The sequence below is a fragment of the Rhineura floridana genome, chromosome 4 (assembly GCF_030035675.1).
Source record: "Rhineura floridana isolate rRhiFlo1 chromosome 4, rRhiFlo1.hap2, whole genome shotgun sequence".
Taxonomy (NCBI): Eukaryota; Metazoa; Chordata; class Lepidosauria; order Squamata; family Rhineuridae; genus Rhineura; species Rhineura floridana.
The window spans coordinates 137494516-137518986 of NC_084483.1; the positions used below are offsets into that span (position 1 = coordinate 137494516).

At 42.2% G+C, this 24471-nt stretch overlaps 1 protein-coding gene across 3 annotated transcripts in view; it reads left to right on the forward strand.

Annotated features, from left to right (window-relative positions):
• Positions 1–24252, forward strand: part of ACTN2 (actinin alpha 2) — a 105038-nt gene extending 80786 nt beyond the window's left edge. For all 3 annotated transcript variants that reach the window (XM_061624573.1, XM_061624574.1, XM_061624575.1), the window contains 8 exons: positions 3704–3844; positions 5313–5495; positions 7232–7366; positions 9443–9622; positions 16350–16496; positions 20983–21048; positions 21765–21923; positions 22973–24252. In XM_061624573.1, coding sequence (XP_061480557.1) covers positions 3704–3844; positions 5313–5495; positions 7232–7366; positions 9443–9622; positions 16350–16496; positions 20983–21048; positions 21765–21923; positions 22973–23131 — 1170 coding nt within the window. In that variant the 3' untranslated portion in view covers positions 23132–24252. The remainder of the gene's footprint in view (positions 1–3703; positions 3845–5312; positions 5496–7231; positions 7367–9442; positions 9623–16349; positions 16497–20982; positions 21049–21764; positions 21924–22972) is intronic.
• Positions 24253–24471: the final 219 nt, after the last annotated feature.

Below are 24471 nucleotides of genomic sequence, written 5' to 3' on the forward strand. Positions count from 1 at the left end.
CTGTATTACAGTCTAGCTGTTGTGGATTGATGTCTACATAGCCTGGTATATTGATTTTCTTTTTCTAGCAGAGTATTTTTATATATAGAATGTGTCTTGGAGGAAGAATACTGGAGGAGGGGATTGTTGAGCAATCTATCTCAGTGATCAAGGGGAGGGGTAGGCATGATGGAAGGAGACATCGGAAGGGTGATGATAAGTGTTTGTACCTGATATTCCTCTCTGGGGTCTCCCCTATCCTTGATACTAATGGATGCTCTACCACTGTCCTTAACAGTTTGGTGGTCCTAATGGTGAATGTCAGGTCAGTTCATAATAAAACCATGCTAACCCATGATCTGATCATGGATGAACGGGTTGACCTGGCATGTATCACCGAGGCCTGAGTGGTAGAGCTAGGTGGCTCCCAGATCTGACTTGGATCTGCCCACTTGGATACTCGATGTGACATCAGCCCAGACTTGAGGGGCAGAGGGAAGGTGTTGCTATAGTCTATAGTTCACTCCCTCTCACTGGGAAACCTCTCTCTCTTGGAGCAGGACTGAAAGGCCTGCATCTGGTGTTGAGCCAAAGAGACAAATTAAGGATGCTAGTGGTATAACACCCACCCTGCTGCTCAACAGCATCCCTGATTGAGTTAGCGAGGTTGTCTCAGATGTAATGCTAGAGGAACCCAGAATGGTGGTTTTGGGTGACTTCAACTTCCGTGCTGAGGCTGCCTCAGATCTTGGGAGTCCATGGTCTCCATGGCAACTGTGGGCCTGTTTCAAATGGTTATTGGTCTGACACACAGAGCAGGGCATATCCTCAATCTAGTCTTCACTCCTTATGGAAATTGGTGGGATGGATATCACCCCACTGTCATGATCAGAACACTTCCTGGTGAGGTTTGGTCTTGTAGTGGCAGTTCTACCCTGCAGGGGTTGGAGATCCTGTTGAGGCCCTATTTTTGTTTTTAACAGAATAGCGCTATACAATATATATATATATATATATATATATATATATATATATATATATATATATATATATATATATATAATATATATATATATATATATATATATATATATATATATATATAAATAAGCTCCACCAGAAAGGGGAGGGGGAGAAATTAGTATGAGAATAAATTAATTGCCGAACTTTGCCAAATTTAAGCTGCAGATCAGAGGGTGTATAATACTAAACTCTGTAATAATTATATTTAAACCCAGATTTAATGTTTTGTTGTAATATATTTTAAAGTCTGCTTTTATGATGATTTAGAGTGTTTTTATTGCTTTTGTTTGCTGCCTTGGGCTCCTACTGAGAGGAAGGGCAGGATATAAATATAATAATAAATAATATTTATTTATTTTATTTTATTAATTGCATTTCTAAACCGCCCTATAGCAACAAGCTCTCAGGGCGGTGTACACAAGATAAAACCACAATTAAAAATACGAACAAGTGTGGATTATAAAACATATTTAAAAACAGAATTAGAATACAAAATTAAAATAAAATTATAATTACAATTAAGTTTAAAGTTAAAATTAAATTTAAGCTTAAAATGCCTGGGCAAAGAGGTAGGTTTTTACCTGGCGCCGAAAAGATAACAAAGAAGGCGCCAGGCGTATCTCATCTGGGAGGGCATTCCATAATTCGGGGGCCACCACCGAAAAGGCCCTAGATCTAGTTGCTGTTCTCTGGGCCTCCCTATGAGTTGGGACCCGGAGAAGGGCCTTAGACGTCGAGCGCAGTGAACCGGTAGGTACATAGCGAGAGAGGCGCTCCATCAGATATTGCAGTCCGATGCCGTTAAGGGCTTTATAGGTAAGAACCAACACTTTGAATCTGGCCCGGAAACATATTGGTAGCCAGTGCAGTTGGGCCAGAATAGGTGTTATATGGTCGAATTTCTTCGTCCCAGTAAGAACTCTGGCCGCAGCATTCTGCACTAGCTGAAGTTTCCGAATCGTCTTCAAAGGTAACCCTACGTAGAGTGCATTACAGTAATCCAATCTAGAGGTTACCAGAGCGTGAATAACTGAGGCGAGGTTTTCCCTGTCCAGATAGGGTCGCAGTTGGGCTACCAGCTGAAGCTGGTAGAACGCATTCCGTGCCACCGAGGCTACCTGAGCCTCAAGTGACAGGAGCGGATCTAATAAGACCCCCAAACTACGTACCTGTTCCTTTAGGGGGAGTGTAACCCCATCCAGGGCAGGTCTGACATCAACCAACTGGGCAGAGTACCCCCCCACCAACAGCATCTCAGTCTTGTCAGGATTGAGTTTCAGTTTATTAGCTCTCATCCAGTCCATTATCGCGGCCAGGCAGCGGTTCAGTACATTGACAGCCTCACCTGAGGAAGATGAAAAGGAGAAGTAGAGTTGCGTATCATCAGCATATTGCTGAAAACGCACTCCAAAACTCCTGATGACCTCACCCAGCGGCTTCATATAGATATTAAAGAGCATGGGGGACAGAACTGAACCCTGTGGGACCCCATATTGGAGTACCCAGGGACTCGAGTAGTGCTCCCCAAGCATCACCTTCTGGAGACGACTCCCAAGATAGGAACGCAGCCACTGCCAAGCAGTGCCTCCAATTCCTATATCCGTGAGTCGCTCCAGAAGGATACCATGGTCGATGGTATCAAAAGCCGCCGAGAGATCAAGGAGAACCAACAGAGTTACACTCCCTCTGTCTTTCTCCCGACAGAGGTCATCATACAGGGCGACCAAGGCCGTTTCTGTACCAAACCCCAGGCGAAAGCCCGATTGAAATGGATCCAGATAATCAGTTTCATCCAAGAGAGCCTGGAGTTGGAGAGCGACCACACGCTCTAGAACCTTGCCCAGAAATGGAACATTTGCTACCGGTCTATAGTTGTTGAAATTATCGGGGTCCAAGGAGGGCTTTTTTAGAAGCGGTCTCACTACCGCCTGTTTCAGGCAGAGTGGGACCACTCCCTCTCGTAAAGAGGCATTAATCACCTCCTTGGCCCAACCGGCTGTTCCATTCCTGCTAGCTTTTATTAGCCATGAGGGGCAAGGATCCAGAGCAGAAGTGGTCGCCCGCACCTGTCCAAGCACCTTGTCCACATCCTCGAGCTGTACCAACTGAAACTCATCCAATAAAACCGGACAGGACTGTGTTCTGGACACCTCATTAGGTTCGACTGCTACAATATTGGAGTCAAGGTCCCGGCGGATAAATGTAAATGCATGGATGACTATTTATGATTATTCCATACAGGAATACAAACTGAAACCACAAATACCAAGCCCTGCTTAATGTACAAACTTCTACACACCAGGTTAAAGTGTGAATTGGAGAAAAATCATTTGGGAGAGGACAAATGCATTCCTCCTTTGTCCTGGCCCCTCAGCTACTGCAGTAATTACTTGGTGCATCTTGATTGCACTGAATGAATGGTGCTGCTATCATTACTGCAGTGAAGATCTGTAGGAATGGAGAGAGCTAGTAGAAGCAAATAATGACACGTTCAAATAATGAAATTTGCCAAATAGATAGAAAGTGTTGTGTGTGTGGAGAGAAGGATAAACCAATATTTTCATTTACCTGTGCACACTGGATAGTTCTTTTGGCTTTGGTGGTGCTTCTTACCGGGTTGTAGAGTCTGTCCTCCAAACTGTAAGGCAAAGTGGGTATATACTTGTAAAAGGAAGTCCATTTCTGTATGTTTACTTAACAGAGGACAGAGAAACTGTTGGAAACAATTGATCAACTTCACCTGGAGTTTGCCAAGAGAGCTGCTCCATTCAACAACTGGATGGAAGGTGCAATGGAAGACTTGCAAGACATGTTTATTGTTCATAGTATAGAGGAGATCCAGGTAAATGATGATGATGATTTTTCATTGTGAGCCTAAATAAGTGAAGATTTTCCCTTTTCACTGTGAAGGAAATACCTATAACTATAGTAGTCTCATTCAAAGGTGCTTCAAATATTGCTTATCCTTATTTGAGCCTTTAAAGAAATATTAGAATAAAAGAATTCCTGAGTCATGAATTTTCCTAAATATCCAAAGACCAGGTGCATTCAATCTGACACATGCCTCTTTAGGATCTTATGATGTGGGTGGCAGAGGCAAGAGCCAGTATTGTGTAATGGCTAGACTGCAAGGATTGGACCAGGGATACCTGAATTCGATTCTCCTCATTTCATTATTTCCTATATTGCATAGATAACCCCCTCCCCCCCAGAGGGAAGCCATCATAGCTGAGTGCTGGGACCATTCCCAAATTTGTAAATGCAGCACTTCTGCAATCGGGCAACCTTCAGTATAATTTTGTAGTACAGAACGTACTCTTTTCTGTGTATGAAACCAGCACAGACTGTAAGATCAGCACAGACCTACTCATCAGCTTAGCATGTTACATGGCTGGCCTTTCCGCATTTGGAAGAATACTCAGTCTAATGCCAACTCCAGATTTTTGGGTCTCAGTTGGCCCCCCTCTTTGAATGAGACTGCATCCTGCTTACCACTCTGTACATTTGCTTGCTGTGTCCCTCTGGGCCCAATCTGCACAGTTTCTGATAGAGACAGAGTGCAGGTGGGCACCTTGACAGATGCGTGACAATGCCACCCCCATTTCCAGGAAGAGATATGCAGGACTTGCTGTGGGATGTGCCAGGGTGGTCCTGCTTGGTTTTCTGGAGGGGAAGGAGAGGGGGGTCGACCCGACCCCCCCCCCAATCTAACACTTTCCGGACGGGAAGCAGCTGTCTCATTCACAAAGAGGTTGTGTGCATACACAAACACAAAAATATACACACTGCACACTATAAATATTTCATTCCTTCACAAAAAAGGGCTTTGTCTAGAGGAAATGAAACTGACAATAGAAAAAAAGTAATTTGGTGTCCGTTGCACCCCCCACTGTCTCCCAGCTTAGTGTGAAATTGACAGAAACCCCTCTCCTTCTCAATTAGTGATGTTCCAGAGGGAGTTAACATTTAAATTGGGGGACGGGGCCACAAGGAAACAGCGATACTAATAAATGCGAACGTGTGTGAACAACACAGCAAATTGGAAGGTAGAGAGGACGGATGTGTGTGAACCGTGGAACTCTATCGAGAAGGGGAAAGCTTCAAATTCAATATGGATTTTAGCTCCCATGTGAACCTGGCCTCTCTCAGCCTAACCTACCTGACAGGGTTGTTGTGAGGACAAAAGTGGGAGGGGAAGAACCATGTTTGTAAGTCACCTTGAGCTCCTTAGAGGAAAGGCGGACTATAAATGTAATAATAAATGCCTACTGCATATATCCTATATTTTCCTCCTCTGTTTCTGATTTCAGAGTTTAATCACTGCCCATGAACAATTTAAGGCTACTTTACCTGAAGCAGATGGCGAACGGCAAGCTATCCTATCAATCCATAATGAAGTGGAGAAAGTGATTCAGAGTTACAGCCTCAGGATAAGTTCCAACAATCCTTACACCACAATCACTGTAGACGAGATACGTATCAAATGGGATAAGGTACTGTAAGCAGAAATATGTATTAGTTTATAGTTAAATGGGAGTGTAGAAAAACAGCACTCTTTCAGGTGATTAAAAGAAGTTGATGTTATCCTTAGTGCTTTACTCTTCAAACAATTCTGCACGAGAAGTATGGTATCCCATCCTGAATACCGAATATGGTGCTTTTGATGATGGACTGAAGACAATAAAAAGGATTAGGGTGGGAGTAATAGCAATGTGGTTGTCTGCTTTTTTGAAGAAATTCTGGTTGTATGCTCTAGGAATAATAATAAATAATAATAATAATAAATAAAATTTTATTTTTAGGCCGCCTATCTGGCTGAATGAACGGCCACTCTAGGCGACGTACATAATTAAAATACAACATAAATACAGTTTTAACATATAACATAATTATAATCCACCACATCTATACACTGTAAACTAAAACTATCTAGGAGACCTGTATGCCCGTTGAAACAGCCAAGTTTTTAATCCTTGGCGGAAACCTACCAGGGAGGGGGCATGGCGAAGATCGTATGGCAGAGAATTCCAGAGGGTGGGGGCCACAATATAGCTTTGCATGGAAGAACGGAGAGCACTGAGACATACAGCCAGCTCATTATTAGCTTTTTCTGTTTTTGTTTTTAAGTCCATTTCAAGAGGAGGCCTTTGAAATGGCAGGCTGCATAGGAGCAAAGAGCACTCTTGCTGCTTCTCACAACTTTTTCAGAAACCTAGTACAGAACTGGTAACATCAGGGAAATTAAGAAAGAAGAAAAAATAAAAGAACTCACAAAATAGCAGTGATAGTGAGGGAAACTGTACTGCTGTCACTAAAACATCACAAATATAAGCCACTATATGCTTCTATGTGCATTTCACATGATAATTACAATATGCTAACGGGAAAGAACAGCGTTTTCCCTATGACAAACCAAATGTAGTATATCCAGTTCTGTAAAATATTGCATTTGTGCTACTGAAGCAAAACCTGAAAGAAAGACGACTGGACTCGGATAACAAGTGGTAGAAACATTTATTGAACTAAATACTGTCCATGCTGAATGGCCCTTAACAATAGGCTGCTGCCACAAGAGCACCTGTTCTATGGCTGCAGTTGAGAAACAGCCTTGGTGCAAAGCATTCAGCGAGAGGCCAGCCTTAACACTGAGGCAGAGTGAAGCTATCTCTTTAGGTAGCAGATTCCAAAAATGGCTCCTTTCCCCTCTTTCCCTGTATGACATTTTTTCTTTTTTCTTCATGTGTGAAAATATCTAAAGGCAGCACAGAGAGGATTTCAGGATTGATATTGATATTGACAGTGGATTACTAAGGAACAGTTCTCCATGCATTCATGCAATAGATTTTAATTATTATATAGTGGGAAGTTATTTCATAATGATGGATGTAAATGAAACTAAGAGTGCAGTCTAATGCACACTTACTTGAAAGTAAGCACCGCTGAAAATAGCAGGTTTTACATCTGAGTAGAATGCATGGGATTGCACTGTATGTTGAAAATGGAGTTAGTAGCACATGTTAGTAGGAACTAACTTCTGCAGTTGGTCTTCATCAAGAAGAATTGTTTCTTCTTAGAACAGCCATTTCAATATGACCAGCCCCATGTATTAATAGTCTCCTGTCCCCGTCCCAAATTTCCGTAAATTTCAGCCTTAAGAACTTTATTCTGCATGTCACACTACTTTCAAAAAGCAACTATCTGACTTGCTACTGATTAACTGAATTGGCAGGTAAAGCACCTTGTGCCTATCAGGGATCAATCACTGCAGGAGGAGCTGGCCCGTCAGAATGCAAATGAACGCCTGCGCCGTCAGTTTGCTGCTCAGGCCAACGTCATTGGACCCTGGATCCAAACCAAGATGGAGGTAAATATGACTAAGATATGCAGCATTTACAGTTTTCTTGGCAGTGTACATAGAATGTCAAAGACTTCATCACTCTACAGTTGCTTTCCCTAAGCTAATGAAAGCTTATTTTATATTATTACCAGTTATTATTTTTAGTGCCAGCAGAGAAAGAACAGAAAAATTAGACAGTCCTTGTCTGGGTTGGATGGGTATGGCAATACAGTAATACCTCAGTTAAGTAATCCTCCAAGAAGGAAGCTCATTTTAAGGAAGGCTTATTTTAAGGTGAAACTGACTAACTTTGCTTTGCTATGGATAAACTTTCAAGCCTGTGTCTTTGCTTTGCTAGGGTGAAACTGAGAAGCCTGTGTGTTTGCTTTGCATCAAAGAGATCTCTTGCTTTCTCCCAGGGCTGGGGAGGGAAGGATCCAATATGATTCAGAGGAGGAGAAGGAGGGGTGTGGGAGTGGGTGGGTGCTGGGTAGGCACCCTTTAAAGCCCCTGTTGAAGCTGCCCCCACCATCTTTGAGCGGGTGTAGGAACCTATCCATGTTATTCCTACCTCTGGTATCAAAGTTTCTGTTAAAGAAATAATGTCTAAGAATGCATCTACTTTGTTAACTGAGGTATTACTGTATAAGTCAGACAGACGCAACAGGTTGGAGGGTGGGCAGTTATCAATGACATTAGGGACTGACAGATGAGTTGTAGGGGTGGAGCTGGGGAGCTGGGCGTTGTACTGGAGGAACAGGTAAGGAGAGACTAGGGTGGTTGATGAAGGGCAGTTTTGCTGCTAAGGAGCTTAAAAGAGGAAGCTGGGAACTTGGCTGGATGGGCAGTGGCTGTGTTGGGGGAGGCTGTTCCAAGCACAGGAAGCAGCATGATGGAAGAAGACAGGGAGACAGGATTGCAAAAAGGATACTAAGAGAGCTGTGACATGCTGAGTGGAGAGAATGATAAAGCACACAAGAGAAGGTGTGGAGCACCAACAGAAGCAGAAAGGTTTGTATTTATTTTCCACAAAGTTTGAGGTTGTTCCAGTTCTAAGACTCATCCTTAGAGTAAAAATGTGGACACTTTCAGTAGAAACACACTCGCTGTTCTGCAGGTTCAAGTGTGTCTCTGCTTTCTCTTCTGAAAATGGGGGCACAAAACGCTAGTCAAATCCCGCCCGTTTTTACTGTAAAACCTGGTGGGAGCAGCTTGAGTGTTTTTGTTTTTTTAACTTCAGCTTCATACAGATTTTGCAACTGATTGGATCAGATCCGCTTCTTGCCCCTCCAAGTGTGGCTGATGGAAATCCTTTGCTGTAGGCGACTAGTGTGTTCACAGCCTTTCATATTGGTAAAGAGGGGGGAAATCTTTCTGGACTCAGTTTTTGAGTAGAGTATGCACAATTCAGTATGTTTCCAGATGAAGGGTTTTGCAAGTGTTAGGGGTACTGAATCTGTGCACCAAATAGCCACAAATAGACATGTACTGAGGGTGATCCAGGACAACAACCAGTGCCAAACCCTTCCTGGAGATAAATTTGGAAGTATGCTTTGTCAGACGAAAGGAACTGGTATTTGTAGTGCCCTTAGAGGGTTCACAAAGGCAGTAGGGTACAGTAACTCATCAAAAACAACATTAGTCACCATCATTATCAAGGGGAAGGGGCACCAATGGCTGTCCAGATGTTGTTGGACTCCAACCAGTATGTCCTATGGCACAGGTTCCTCACTCCTGCCATTATTTTGTACAGATACACTATCCTATCTATACCTCTAAAGATGAGTGTTCATCCCGCTTTTTGTGTATGTTTAATTACTGCTGATTCTTGTTTCAAACTATATTGAACATGAAGAAATAAATTTTGCAAGCTAACAAAAGTCTCTCCCTCCCTCCCTCTCTCCCTCCCTCCCTCTCTCTCTCTCTCTCTCTCCCTCCCTCTCTCCCTCCCTCTCTCCCTCCCTCTCTCCCTCCCTCTCTCCCTCCCTCTCTCCCTCCCTCTCTCCCTCCCTCTCTCCCTCCCTCTCTCCCTCCCTCTCTCCCTCCCTCTCTCCCTCCCTCCCTCTCTCCCTCCCTCTCTCTCTTTCTTTCTCCCAATGGCAGGAAATTGCCCGAAGCTCTGTTGACATAGCAGGGCCACTAGAGGACCAGATGAATCAATTAAAGCAGTATGAGCACAATATCATCAATTACAAACATAATATTGACAAACTAGAAGGAGACCATCAATTGATACAAGAAGCCCTGGTGTTTGATAATAAGCATACCAATTATACAATGGAGGTACAGACACCTTTCTATGCCCTTTAGTTATGAAACAGATTTCATATCATTAATGCAGTATCACTGTTACACAATTTTCAAGGTGCAGTAGCAACTTTTATGGTGCTTTCTTGTTTGAATTCAAACAAGAAATCAAGGGTGCTTTCATACAGTCCTAGAATCGTATATGTGGATTACAACATAATAGCGTTTATATAATGCTTCTAGAATGTTCAAAGAGCTTAACTGATAGTGGCATGGTTTGGATGCCATGTCAAGTCAAATAATGGTTTAGGGTGAATGTGTGGGCTCTCAGAAAAGAGCTTGCAGCCTCTTTGCTCTTTCCCAGTCCTTTTTGCTGCTGAGCTAACAAATAAGGGCTCATGGTTAAGCTTTCTCTGGACTAACCATGAGCTGTAGCCAAGGTTTGCTCTTGGTTACAGCGTGTAAAGAGAGCTAAACAACAAGCCCAGGTTTGCCCAAAATGCTAAACCGAACCTTGGCTTTCCTTGGCATGATGTAGCACCAAAAAGGCTCAGGGGAGGAACAAAGTGAGTGAAAGCTCGTTTCTGGGAGCCCACATGCTTGTGTGTTCGTGGTAAGCAAGGATTGGCTTAGTGTGATGTGCGTACTAGGCCATTATTTCAATAATCTATACAACAAGGCAAGCCTTTATTATTGCTCACATTATGGATGAGGAACTAAGGACCAAACTAGATCTGACAGTGGCAGTTCTTTGTGTTTGAACCCTGAACCTGCCCATAGCTTTTCTTCACGCAGCCCCACTCTTTCCTAGCCAGTGATGGCTTCAGGTTTTGGATTGCTCTTCAACAGGGAGTTCTCAGGGGGGCGTTCTCTGAGTATGCTCACCTCCCCATCACTGTGGTCGAGGGCAAGGTGTGCAGAGGTTATTGCTTCTTCTCATTCCTGAGAAAGGACAGGGGAAGAGGCAGTGATAGCAAGGAGGAGCAGGGCAAGGGGGTTCCAAAAATTGCCAGTGGATTCCCTACTTGGGCATGAGCCTTGGCAGGTGCCCAACAATGGCAACATCTGATGGTGTCCTGGCTTTCAGCTGAATATACTTTTTCAGAGCTCAGTTTAGAACAAAAGTGCTTGGGGGGTGGGGTGGGGAGAACATAGGTATGGATGAGAAAGAGTCTGCACTCCTCAACCACAGGCCCCTATTAAAAACAGGTACCATCCCATCTTTTTATGATTGAGGCAGATCCTCATGTAAACACTCAGATCTGCCACCATCATCCCTAGTTTGGTCCTGAAGCTGAGAGATATGTGACTTGCCTAAGCCCATATTGTGAGTTCATGGCAGGGGTCAGATCTAAACCAGGCGCATACTGGATCATAGCTCACATTCTTAGCCATTCTTCTACCCAGATCTAAAGTAAGTATGGCTTTGAAATGCTTTCTGCTATGGGAAGCCCTTTGTGTTTTTTTTATTCTGCTATAAAACATTTGTCCTGTTGCAAGCAGCTTAATAAGATTAAGTTATTGTATGCCTTGACAGCTTCTGATCTTAAATATAGTTAGTTGCACAGAAAAAAACACAATGGAGTGAATCGCCCCTCCACCCCTACATTGGTGACATATTTTAAAATGAGCCATGAACTTGCTCTTGCATTTCATGATAAAAAGTCAGCCCAACAAATCATTTGTTTATTTGATTTATATCTCACCCCCTATCCCTGAGGGCTTCTGACGGGAAACAACAACAATAAAACAGCATTTATGAAATTGGATGATAAAAAGATTGTGTCTTATAGAAAAATATAAATGTACAAAATGTACAACTAAAATAACCTCCTATTTATCTCCAGGCACTAAATGCTTGCAAAATAGAATGGGCTTAGCTGTCTTCAGAGGATGCTACCATTTTGTCAACCTCTCAGAGGAAAGGAGGAGCAGAGCTGAGAGACAGGCAGCCATTAAAAATACTTCTCTGTCTCCCATCAGCAGTTATTGTGGACACCTGGAGGGTGCCCAGTATCTTGTTTTGTTCCCTAAAAGGTACAGGAAACTACTGCAGATTTTTATTTATTTATTTTTATTTATTATTTTATTTATACCCTGCCCTTCCTTCCAGCAGGAGCCCAGAGCGGCAAACAGAAACACTAAAAACACTTTAAAACATCATAAAAAGACCTTAAAATACATTAAAACAAAACAACTATAAAAACATTAAAAAAACATTAAAAACATCTTTTAAAAAAGGGTTAAAGATATTAAAAGACATATTAAAAGCAATTCTAACACAGACGCAGACTGGGATAGGTCTCAACTTAAAAGGCTTGTTGGAAGAGGAAAGTCTTCAAAAGGCGCCGAAAAGATAGCAGAGATGGCGCCTGCCTAATATTCAAACGGAGGGAATTCCACAGGGTAGGTGCTGCCACACTAAATTTCCTATATTGTACAGAACGAACCTCCTGATAAGATGGTATCTGCAGGAGGCCCTCACCTGCAGAGCGCAGTGATCAACTAGGTATATAAGGGGTAAGATGGTCTTTCAGGTATCCTGGTCCCAAGCTATATATGGCTTTGTACATCAAAACTAGAACCTTGAACTTGGCCCGGTAGCAAATGGGCAGCCAGTGCAGTTCTTTCAGCAGCAGGGTGACATGTTGGCGATACCTTGCCCCAGTGAGCAGTCTCGACGCTGCATTTTGCACTAGCTGCAGTTTCCGGACCAACCTCAAGGGCAGCCCCACATACAGCTTAATCCAGCCTGGAGGTTACCAGTGCATGGACAACAGTGGTCAGGCTATCCCGGTCCAGAAGCGGCCGCAGCTGTCTTATCAGTCGAAGCTGGTAAAAGGCACTCCTAGCCACGGAGGTCACCTGGGCCTCTAGTGACAAAGATGGATCCAGGAGCACCCCCAGACTATGGACCTGCTCTTTCAGAGGGAGTACAACCCCATCCAAAGCAGGCAACTGACCAATTATCCGAACTCGGGAACCACCAACCCACAGCGCCTCCGTCTTGCTAGGATTCAGACTCAGTTTATTGGCCCTCATCCAGCCCACAACAGAGTCCAAGCACTGGTCCAGGGCTTGCACGGCTCTCCCGATTCAGATGTTACGGAGAAAAAGAGCTGGGTATCATCAGCATACTGCTGACACCTCGCCCCAAATCTCCTGATGACTGCTCCCAAGGGCTTCATATAGATGTTAAACAGCATGGGGGACAAGATGGTACCCTCCAGCACCCCACAGCACAACTGCCAGGGGACCGAAAGACAGTCACCCAATGCTATTCTCTGAGAGCGACCTTGGAGATAGGATCAGAACCACTGTAAAACAGTTCCTCCAATACCCATCTCACCAAGTTGGTCCAGAAGGATACCATGGTCGATGGTATCAAAAGCCGCTGAGAGATCAAGTAAGACTAATAGGGTCACACTCTCTGTCCTTCTCCTGATAAAGGTCATCCATCAGGGCAACCAAGGCCGATTCAGTCCCATAACCAGGCCTGAACCCAGACTGGGGTGGGTCAAGGTAATCTGTTTCATCCCAGAGTATTTGCAATTGCTGCACCACAACCCTCTCAAATCACCTTCCCTAAAAAGGGGGTATTTGCAACTGGTCAGTAGTTGTCATAAACCAATGGGTCCAGGATGGGCTTTTTCAGGAGTGGTCGGATTACTGCCTCTTTCAAGGCGCCTGGAACCACTCCCTCCCGCAATTATGCGTTGACCACACTCTGAATCCACTTGGTCAAATCCACTCGGTCAAACCCCCTCGGCAAGCTTTAATAGCCAAGAAGGGCAAGGGTCGAGAGGACATGTTGCTGGCTGCATCATCGCAAGCACCTTGTCCACGTCATCAGGCCGCATCAACTGAAGCCATTTCCAAGCAGTTGCAGCAGACTTTGCACTGGACACCTCATTGGGGACTACAGTAGATGTGGATGGGGCATCAAGACTGCTACGGAGGCTAGCAACTTTATCCTCAAAATGCTTTGGAAACAATTCACAGTGGGCCTCCAAAGGGTCTAAAACTCCATTTCCTGGAGTTGATGTCAACAGATTCCTGACAATACTGAAAAGCTCCACCAGACAGCTACTTGAGGATGTGATGGAGGCAGAGAAGTGGGCCTTCTTTGCTGCCCTCACCGCCACGCAGTAGGCACGGTTATGATGTTTTACTCGTGCCCGATCAGCCTCACAGCACGTCTTTTCCCACTTGTGCTCTAGCTGTCATCCAGCCTGTTTCATTGCGCTTAGCTCACTGGTGTACCGAGGTGCAGACCGGGCTCCACAATCCCGGAGAGGGCGCTTGGGGGCAACCGTATCAAGAGCCCGATGTGCCTCACTGTTTCACAGCGTGACAAGGGCTTCAGCAGGGTCACCTGCTCTGTCTACTGGGAACTCCCCTAGGGCATTCAGGAATCCTGTGGATTCCATTAGGCTCCGAGGGTGGACCATCTTAATCTGTCCAGGGAAGGATTGGAGCCATAAGTCTGAAGTTCACCAGGAAGTGATCTGACCATGACAATGGGGTGACATTCCCCCCATCTCCAGACCACCCCTTCCTCCATCTGGAGCAAAAACCAAATCGAGGGTGTGTCCTGCCCTATGCATTGGGCCAGTGACAACTTGAAACAACCCCATGGTCGTCATGGAGGCCATGAAGTCCCGAGCCAGAACACTAGAGCCAGCCTCAGCATGGACATTGAAATCCAGCACTATCGTTCTGGGCTCCTCCAACACCACAACTGAGACGGCCTCCGCCAGCTCAGTCAGAAACTGCTGGGCAGCAGGGTGGACGGTACACCAGCAGCAACCCTAGTCTTCAGCCCGACTCCAGGTACAGGCCGTTACTGCCAGCTCCAAGAGAGAGTGGTTTCCTGGTGACAGAGATGGAAGTTCTGTAGACCACAGCAACCCCTCCCCCCTCTGTCCTTGTAGCCTGTGCTGGTGTTGCACTGAGTATCCAGGTTGGCAAAGCTGGGTCAGATCAACTCCTCCCAGTTCACCTACCCAAGTCTCAGTAATACACACCAAATTGGCACCTTCATCCACAATCAAATCATGGATGAGAGTGGTCCTATTGTGTACCGATCAGATACTGTACTGACCTAAGTATTTCGAGAGGCTCTTCTTCGTCATGTAGTGGAACACCAAGCTGTACACCATCTTCTAGCAGACCTCAGGGATAGACCGTCACAGAACCCTGTGGTTTGCTAGAAGATGAAAGATTAAATCTCAAAAGTTGTGATATGAATGACATTTGCCATATCCAAATCTGAATTATAGTTTTCTTACCAAATTAAAGTGTGAAAAGTGATCCTAGCATTGACCATGATCTATAAATATGCAGGAAAGGTTCCTGAAGTAACTCAAGTCTGTGAACCTAAGTGATCAGAAACTTTGTGCCCCACTCCTTTTAAATCAGAGTGGGAACCATTTTTGGCTTGAGGGCTGCATTGTGGCCTGGCAGGCTGGATAAGGCTTGCAGGTTTGAGGTTCCCCACTACTGTTGTAAGCTGAGGGGCCTGCCAATTGTTTGCAGACTCACAAAAATATGTGTAAAGTCATGAAGATTTTACTTGAATTGCACCATTTTTGGTGAGTAAAAGGGGCCATGAGATTTGGTATAAATAGTACTGGAGCCTAGGCATAAAGGTAGATTATACAAAGTATGATATTTTGCCTAAAAGTGGTTTATCTGCTGGTATTGCCTGCCCAATGTAAGTATGTGAAGCTACAATAAATTGGGATACTGTTTTCTCCTAGTTGCCTCACTCATCTCCTAGCCAAAATCAGGGGTCTGGCTTGGCCTGCACACACTACTATAAAATGCTGAACCTCACTTAGTATACCTCGTTAACTAGTCTTGACTACAGTGTTATTCTCTTAGTGCTATCCACATTGACTCCTCCTGAGATCATATAGTCTAGGAATTGTGTCACTCCTGCTAGAAAATAACACCAAACTAGGTCTATGCATAGTGAAACCCAAATATTCCAGCAGTTGCCCACCATAGTCTTTCTGGATTCTCCTTCAGGTCAATCATCATCTTGAAATGTTTGGAAACAGTGTTGACTGCACATTTCCAAAAATGCTGCTGTTGTTGTTGTTGTTGTTATGTTAGATTTATATCCCGTCCTTTCTCCCAGCAGGAGCCCAATTGGTGCTCATAAATTGGTGCTCATAAGTAAGATTCTTGAAATCTTGTCCAAAATACAGTTGTTGTAGCCAAAATGAACAATGGAGGCAAACAGAAAATTAGAATATAAATAGGCTTAAGTAGAAATATTTCCTCTGACATTTTGCTTGTTTGTGGCTACACGTACCCTATGCATTTACAACATTTCGATACCACTTTAAACCCCTAAACCATCCTGGGAACTGTCATTTTGTTCAGGGTGCATAGAATTGTTAGGAGACCCTTACTTCCCTCACAGAGCTACAATTCCTAGAGTGGTTTGACAATCAATCCCTCTTCTCGGGGAACTCTGGAAATTGTAGCTCTCTGAAATAGGGGCCTCTTCTTAGCACCCTTAACAAACCACAGCTCCCATTCCCAGGATTCTTTGGGAGAAAGCCATGACTGTTAAAGTGGTATCATAGTGTTTTAAAAGTGTAGTATGGATGTGGCCTCTCTTCTATTTATAATGTTATTAATTTGTGTAAATGTTGACATACTGGTCTTTAGTCAAGTTCAGTCAGTCTGTCAGTCTTTATTTTTTGTCTCTTGGGCTGCCCTTAAAGCATCTCTGTTACCTCTGCTACAGCACATCCGTGTAGGATGGGAGTTACTACTGACTACCATTGCCCGAACTATCAATGAAATTGAGAATCAGATTCTTACAAGAGATGCCAAAGGAATCACCCAGCAACAAATGAATGAATTCAGAGCATCATTTAATCACTTTGACAGGGTACAGTATTTGTTTTCATTCTTTTTTAACCTGCATTGGGGGGCCAGGAAGCATGTGTGTGTTTCCCTGCTGATGTCTTAAAAAGTAGGATAGACACTTAAACACGTTTGTTTATTAAGGCTTGCTATGCATGCCCCAAACCCCTAACTAGGATTCACATCTTTCGTCATGAAGTGCCCCTTCAGGGCAACCCCAAATGTATTTGGAATGTCTTACTCCTGATCAACCACAGTTTCTCATCCCTTCCTTGCTTCTGTTAAACATTCCAAATTATTTGGGGAAGGGCCATAGCTCAGTGGTAGAGCATCTGCTTTCCATGCAAAAGGTCCCAGGTTCAACCCCTGCCATCTCCAGATAGGGTTAAGAGAGACTTCCTGCCTGAAACCCTTGAGAGCTGCTGCCAGTCTGCATGGACAATACTGAACTAGATGGACTAATAGGCTGACTCAGTATAAGGCAGCTACCTATTCCAGAGGTACCTACTCACAGCCTGGATATTGTTCCTGTGTCTTATATCATTGCACTATTCCTCTCCTTGAAATCACCTGTCTTCTTTTTCCATCCCACTTATCCCCATTTTTGTGACAAAACTTAATCCAAACCCATTTATGCATCAAAAGAACGTGTGAGTGGGATTGCTCTACATAGCACTGCTCCACACCAATGCACATACTGGCCATGTGCCCTCCAGCTGTGCTTTGGGTAGCCCTGTGAATGGGTCTACATGCAGACTGACATGTGTGTGTACATAGTGCTCTTCTACATGAGGGGGATCTTGGCCAGTGCATGGCTGGAGAATGTGATGGCAGCAAGGGACACAGCTATGCAGCATGACCCCACAATCCTTTCACACATTCTTCCAAAGCATAAGAGGGTGTGCTTCTTTGTGTCTCATATGTTGGGATGTGGACGAGAGTGTGATCCTATATCCTTATCAAGAAGCAAAGACCGATATGTTTATACATTTGTAAGATGTATTAGGAAAGCAGGGGACAGGTACAGGGAATAATGATGATGGGGTGGTTAGAGTCTTCACAGACCAAACCCATTGGCTCCAAGCCTTCTCTCTAGTGTGAATGTGTGACCAGGATTTGCATTTGGTATCTATGAGTTAATGAAGGCATCATTTGTATGGTTTGCAAACTTCCTTGAGTATAACAATGTTGAAGTGTAGTGTAAAAATTAAAAATAAAATGAACAATTCATTTCCTGCAAACTTTGGGAAATATTTTTTTAAAACAACAAAATATTAGGAAAGGATAGTAGGCTGTTCTACAGAATTTATATGGGGAAAGTGAGGAGACACATATGTGATTCTGAGATGTTGCTCTGGGATGAAAATAAAACTTGCATTTGTAATAGGTGAAAGAGATCGTTTTCTATACACCCTGACTGAGCAAATAAAGGACAGGAATGGATGTTTAGATGAGACAGATGACTAATGACACTTGCTAACTTCTCCAAATTACACTTAAATCTCCCATATTATTGAGGTCACTAGACTTTTGATTAGTTGAACGCTGGGAATGAATGTTATTTCCAGTTTCAAAACATTCAATTGGATGAAAAGTCCCCTCTGTACTGATTTACTGTACTTCCCATTCCAGCATTAACCCACACCCCATGCTAGCCTCATGAACTGTGAAAGACCTTCCACCAGATCCCCAATAATCATACCCAGAATTCTTTCATAATGTCAGACAGCTCCTTAATACTATTTCCATTATTACATCTGTATTTCCTGCCAACAATATGTTTAGATGCTGCACAAAACATAAAGTGAAATAGTCCAGGGGATTGACAGTCAAAGCCCCATATGCCTATCTGTAAGGTCAATCAAGCAAAAATCGCATAGATTAATACATTAGATTATTAAGTGGTCTTTGGCTGGCTGTTTCACGTCTCCAAGATATATTTCTGCCATGTTCTTATGTATATATATCATGCCTGGTGGGGAAAAAATGCCCCTAGAATGTATTCCTGTTTAGAAACAGCTGCAAAACAAAATTGCTTTTAAGCTAATTAATTCCATCGTTTCTAAGAGTGCTTTTGACTAGATGATGTGCTGATGTAGAAAAATAAAAGGAAATACTGTGTTAATTCAGTGAAGAACAATTGGTAAAGATCCATAAAAGTAAGATTGTGCCTGATAAATAGGGTTTGAATACTTTCCCACAGCAAAGCCGATGATTAATGTCTTTGATTTGATTATACTGGGATTATTCCACTTAGATGGCAGTAGCTGGAAGTGATGAGTGTGACGTGTGTGTGTGTGAGAGAGAAAGGACCTTTTCACTCCACCATTTACCCGGACAATAAATGTGCTTTTGTTAGTAACTTTTTTGCACCATCCAAATATCTTTCCTGAAGGCAATGTTTTCAATGTCAGGATACAATTTCATGATTGTTCAGTTATTTCAGTCTGCAAAATATTTTTCGCCAGATGAAGTGTCATTACAATTGCAGTTGCCTTGCGGAATGTGGGTTATGTGTCTTGAGTGCCTGTTGACTAGATTGCTTGTGACATGAAGTGATAAGCATCAGAACTCCCTATTTCCTATTTTCATTGAAGTGGAAAGTTGTTTTGAGTTGATTTTTATTACATGCTTGTATGTAATACAGTAGAGATAAACAACTGGGGGTCAGAGAGCTCAGTCCCTCCTCTAAGAGAAATCTCCACAGGTGTTGCATCTGGGTGTTGCTGCCCTGGGCTCCTGCTGGGAGAAAGGTCGGGATATCAATCGATCAATCAGTCAATCAATAAATATAAATCTGGCTCTTGGCATAACTACCAATCCAAGGAACATCTCTCAACCTATCATATATCCGTATGGTATCTGTATGTTTGCCCTACCGGATGAACATAGTTGGTGTGGAGGTGAGTGATTGGATTGGTACAGCAGAATGAGTTAAACCTTTCTCACTGCTCTCTGGGCAGGAAAAGAAGGGCTGTAGCTTAGTGGTGGGGCATCGTTTTGCATTCAGAAGATCCCAGGTTCAATCCCTGGTATCTCCAGGTCAGATTGGGAATGTTCCCTCTGAAAAAGGGAAATGTCAGTGCCAATCAGTGTTGACAATACTGAGCTAGATTGACCAACAGTCTGACTCTGTATAAGTCAGCTTCTTATATTCCTATGCCATATCTTCAGGGATTTCTGGGGATTGAATGACATGTTGTATCTGTACGGTAAAAGCTCAATCCTTTATCAGGTAAATCACATTCAGTCAAATAAGAAAATGATGTTTATGGAGACCAGTAAAAAAAAACAGGGCTTGTCTGGGATTATTTAGTATTTTATTCAAGTTTGGCAGAAAAGGATAAAGTCAGAATTATTTATATTCTTTTAAGTAAATTCATTTAGATGTTTTAAATGCTGGCCTGTAAGCCATATCAATAATGCAAGGATCTGTTTCTTTACTATAGAGTGCTTAGATTTTAAAAGAACAGTGCAGGAAAATATAAAAGCTTAAAAACTATAAAAAGATCTTTAAAAACCAAGTATCATGACAATACTGTGTGTGTGCTATAAAGTTCCCCTCCCTGAATGACAGCACTTATTGATTGATCCTTACTTTTTAATCCTTATAAATTTGTTTCATAAAACCAAAGCAGGAGCATGAGGGGGCAGTGTTGGGACCAATAAGGTACTTGAAACATGTCAGGTATTCACAGTTCCTCTGGCCCATGTGACATCATAAGGGGCTTTCCAATGAATTTATTGAGGTTTGGATCCCATCAGGATGAGGAACTTGTTTTAAGATGTCCACAGCAAAACTGAATCTTTATTTTCCCCCCAAGTTGACTAATAAAGTGAAGCTGCTATTTTACAAGGTTACTTATTAAGCCAGATTAATCTGTTGTCTTCTGTGGGTACCCTGTGTGACATGACAGTAGAGTGAAGCTGTCAGTCTGGATTCCAGTGTGGTTAAAGCAAAGACTGGGAAACCTGTGGCTCTCTAGATGTTGTTGGACTCCAACTCCTGTCAGCCTCAGCCAGCATGGACAATGGTCAAGGATGATGGAAGTTGTAGTTCAACAAGTACTGGAGGACCACAGGTCCCCCAACCTTGGATTAAAGTCTGCTTCAGAACTTTAGGAAAGGTGGGAATCCTACAGGAAAATAAATACTAAATAGTAAAATAGTAAAATCTGCCCAAGTAACCTCCACAGCAACTTCTCATTTTAAAGTTTTCAATCATGGTAAAAGCACACTTAAAATTATGTAACTCTGAAGCGGCCTGCGTGTTAACCTTTTGTATCCCTAGCCATTTCTTCTTCTTTGCTGCATTTCATTGGCACTTTTCTGACTTTATTTCTGGTGATATGCTTGAATCTCCTTGGACTTGTCCTTGAATAAACATCCTGTGTTCCATGCAATTGATGATCGGCTTATTTTATCTTCATGGAAATCATGATGGCTGTCTCCTTGCTTCTGATCTGTGAAACATTTCTTGCTATTTTCCATGTATGTCTTCCCACTGACAGAAGAAGAATGGGCTTATGGACCATGATGACTTCAGAGCCTGCTTAATTTCAATGGGTTATGATCTGGTATGAAGCTTAAAATACAGTTTAAGATGCTGTCGCATTCCACATGTTACAAATGCAGCATTTTACACTACAGGGACCCTAGCAGAATCCCCAGTATTCCTTTGCCATTTTGGATGTTATCATAGAGCACCCATGGTCAGACTTGAGTTACTCAAAATCCTAGTGTCCCAAACTTGCTTATTCACTGCTGTAACAACATGTAAACAGCTGTTTAGCTATAGACACAATGTTTTTAATATTTTGTATGCCCACAAGGGCACACGAATTTACAAGGATATATTATATATCTCCATTTTGGATAACTTCATTCTTAAAAAAAATTAAATAAAACCTAGCTGGGCTTCATAAACTATTTAAGTGCTTCATAAACATTTTAAAATGTAATATTTTATTATGTTTATATAAACATAATACAATAATGTTTATTATTATGTTTAGCTTTGGTATCTGTGCCACAATTTATGGCCGCAACTGAACAAAGCACTGGATTTCAGTGAGCTTAAGCATGCTTAGTTTTCTTTTGGATTGCGGTCCATGGCTATGAAATAATTCCTTCCTATCTGGAAATACTTTTAAAAATTTGCATATGTAAAAATAATGGGAAATCTGACATTCAGTGAATCTCCTATTTTAAATAGCCAGACGTGAGGATGTATATTTGCTTATATAATTCTTATTTTTCCATCTACCATATATGATTTTGAATCATATTCAAGGGTGAAGCTGAATTTGCTCGAATCATGTCCTTAGTTGATCCCAATGGCCAGGGGACAGTTTCCTTCCAATCTTTTATTGACTTTATGACCAGAGAGACTGCAGATACAGACACTGCTGAACAAGTTATCGCTTCTTTCAGAATCCTTGCTTCAGAGAAGGTCAGTGTTTTTGGTCTGGTGGGATTGTCCTACATTTGCAGGGTAACCAAATGCCAGAAAAGCTAAGCAAAATGTTGTAACTTAGGTTAAAAACAGCAGGTCAAATAATATTCAATGTTTTAGATAAAAGATAGCAGCAGGATGGTTTTGGCAAACCAGATGGGCAATTCTACACTTGGCAATTCTAGAGAAACCCAAACTAAATATTACATATTCTGCAGGGCCCAAATTCTGCAGCTGAAATAAAAAAGTACACCGAATTCCTGTAAGCTGATTTTTTTCTCTAATGAGAAAGCACCATTTTATTCAGTTTGTTGTACAATCCTCACTCCTTACCTGCAATAAGAACTGCCAAGGATCAGGAGCTACATGTGGGTGTCACGTGGGTTGTGGGAATTAGTTGTACTAAATTGGTATAACAGCCCTGTAAAATATGTAGAAATGCCCTAGCATATTTGGTAGGAAAAGCTACCAGATTGCAGTATGATATATTTATGGCATATCACGGGTTCCCTAGACTTCTGACCAGTCTTAGGTTGCATTCAGACAGCAGTTTATTCTGTTTTCCTGATGTTTCCTCACCTGACAATTCTCACATTTTATTTGATCTTTCACGTGACATAAAAGTCACTTCTGGAAATCTAGTGGAATGTAATGGAAGTTTAGCACTCATTTCTGTGCTGATTGCTTCTGGGAAAAAATCATTTGCAAATTTCATTAACCAGAAAATCACAGGATTAAGTGACAAAATTTGGGGCAATATACCAACATACAGTTCTTTCCTGCCATTTTCATGGTGGAACAGAAGTGTGCACATGCAAAAAGGATGGGTATATCGGTCAAAAAGCTACAGTTCCATAACACAGCAGCTACTGCAGTGTGAAAGGACAGAAGCGCTACCATTATAATCAGCAAGCCTAATGCAATGTCTGAATGCAGGCCTATAGTATTGCTACCGTATGGTATCACAAATATTTCATAATCATGTTCTGAATTTGAGAAAATTACAAGAAAATCTCTGAACAAATCCCTTTTAAAATTTTTTGCAGCCTTATATTGTTGCTGAAGAGTTGCTTCAAGAACTGCCATCTGAGCAAGCTCAGTATTGCATCAAAAGAATGCCAGCCTACAAGGGTCCAGGTGCTATTCCTGGAGCACTGGATTATACCTCATTTTCATCAGCACTGTATGGCGAAAGTGACCTGTAACTAGCTGTGGTCACTGTAGGCATTTTAAGTTAATATATATATTTCTGTTTCAGTTTGCTCTTTGAAAAATTTGGCTGACTTCAAAATAAGTTTCTCAAGTTCAGCAGGTGCATTCACTCAGTAACTATATCAAATAAAGTGTGCAGCATTGATAGTTTTTTTTTACCTAATTCATATTTACTTTGTCAGCCTCATACAGCTACCGATTCCATTTACCCAATGCCTTACCTGGTTGTAACTTAAAGTAAAAATAAATCTGTAGGAAGTATTTCTCTCAATGTCAAGTTTGGAAGCCTCAGAAAATAAATATCCAAACCTTTTGGAATTCAAGCCTGTTAAAACTTCAATATTTATGAAATGTTTTCCTTCAGAATGCTTCGCACTTTATGCGAGTCTTCTGCAGTCTCCCTCCAGGTGTCTACCTTTTTCACTTTCTTGCCAAAGAAATGCTTTTGTCTGTGGATATCAGATTTGGTATGCTTCTGCAGGTGGAGTTGCATATACAAGAGAAACAAGGAAATGAATCAAACTAAACATATGAAACTCTTATTTATTTTAATTTTGGTTTGGCTTTTTGTTGGCATAAAATCATGGAGCCTCTGGAGTTTTTTGCCAACAGACCAATGATAAATTATAACCTTAGCTTTAAAAGCTATAGATGATATCCAACTAAGCCATATTTAGAGCAGAGCCATTAAAATCAATGGGCAAGTTACATAAGTATGATGGCTTCAATGGCTCTGCTCTGAGTGTGAACATTATTGGCCATCACCCCATACCTGACTTTTAACTTGGCAGCTGAAAGGGCACACAATTAACAGGATATTATAAAGCAGCTCTATATGTTTGTGTTAAATGTGGTTGGCTCTCTGCTGTGTTCATTTTGCTGCATTTTGTTCTTGATTAATGCTGAATGTTAGTACAGCAATTGTATGGCAGGTTATTGTTAACTATTCTTCATCTTAGCAGCCTACAGAACAATAAACTTTTTTACTTGAAGCAGTTGTGCGGGGGAAATGCAATGCACGCAAATTGAAGTATTGTCAAATGGCAGTGAAAACTGTGCAATCCAGTATTATTAAAATGTGCCTACTAAATAAAGCCTGCTTTTCAAATCTTAATATGGATTCAGTCATTGAGATCATTCAGTGTACTTTAAAAAACTAGACACATGTTTTGGACTACAACTCTCATCCAGCTCAACCAGCATGTATCATCATTGGACAGCCCATTATTTTTATCATGAGGCAGCACCATTTTGATTTGCTGTCTGTCTCAGACCAGTCTTATCTACACAAGGGCCTTAGAATTTGCACTGAACACTCTTATTATGTTAGTCT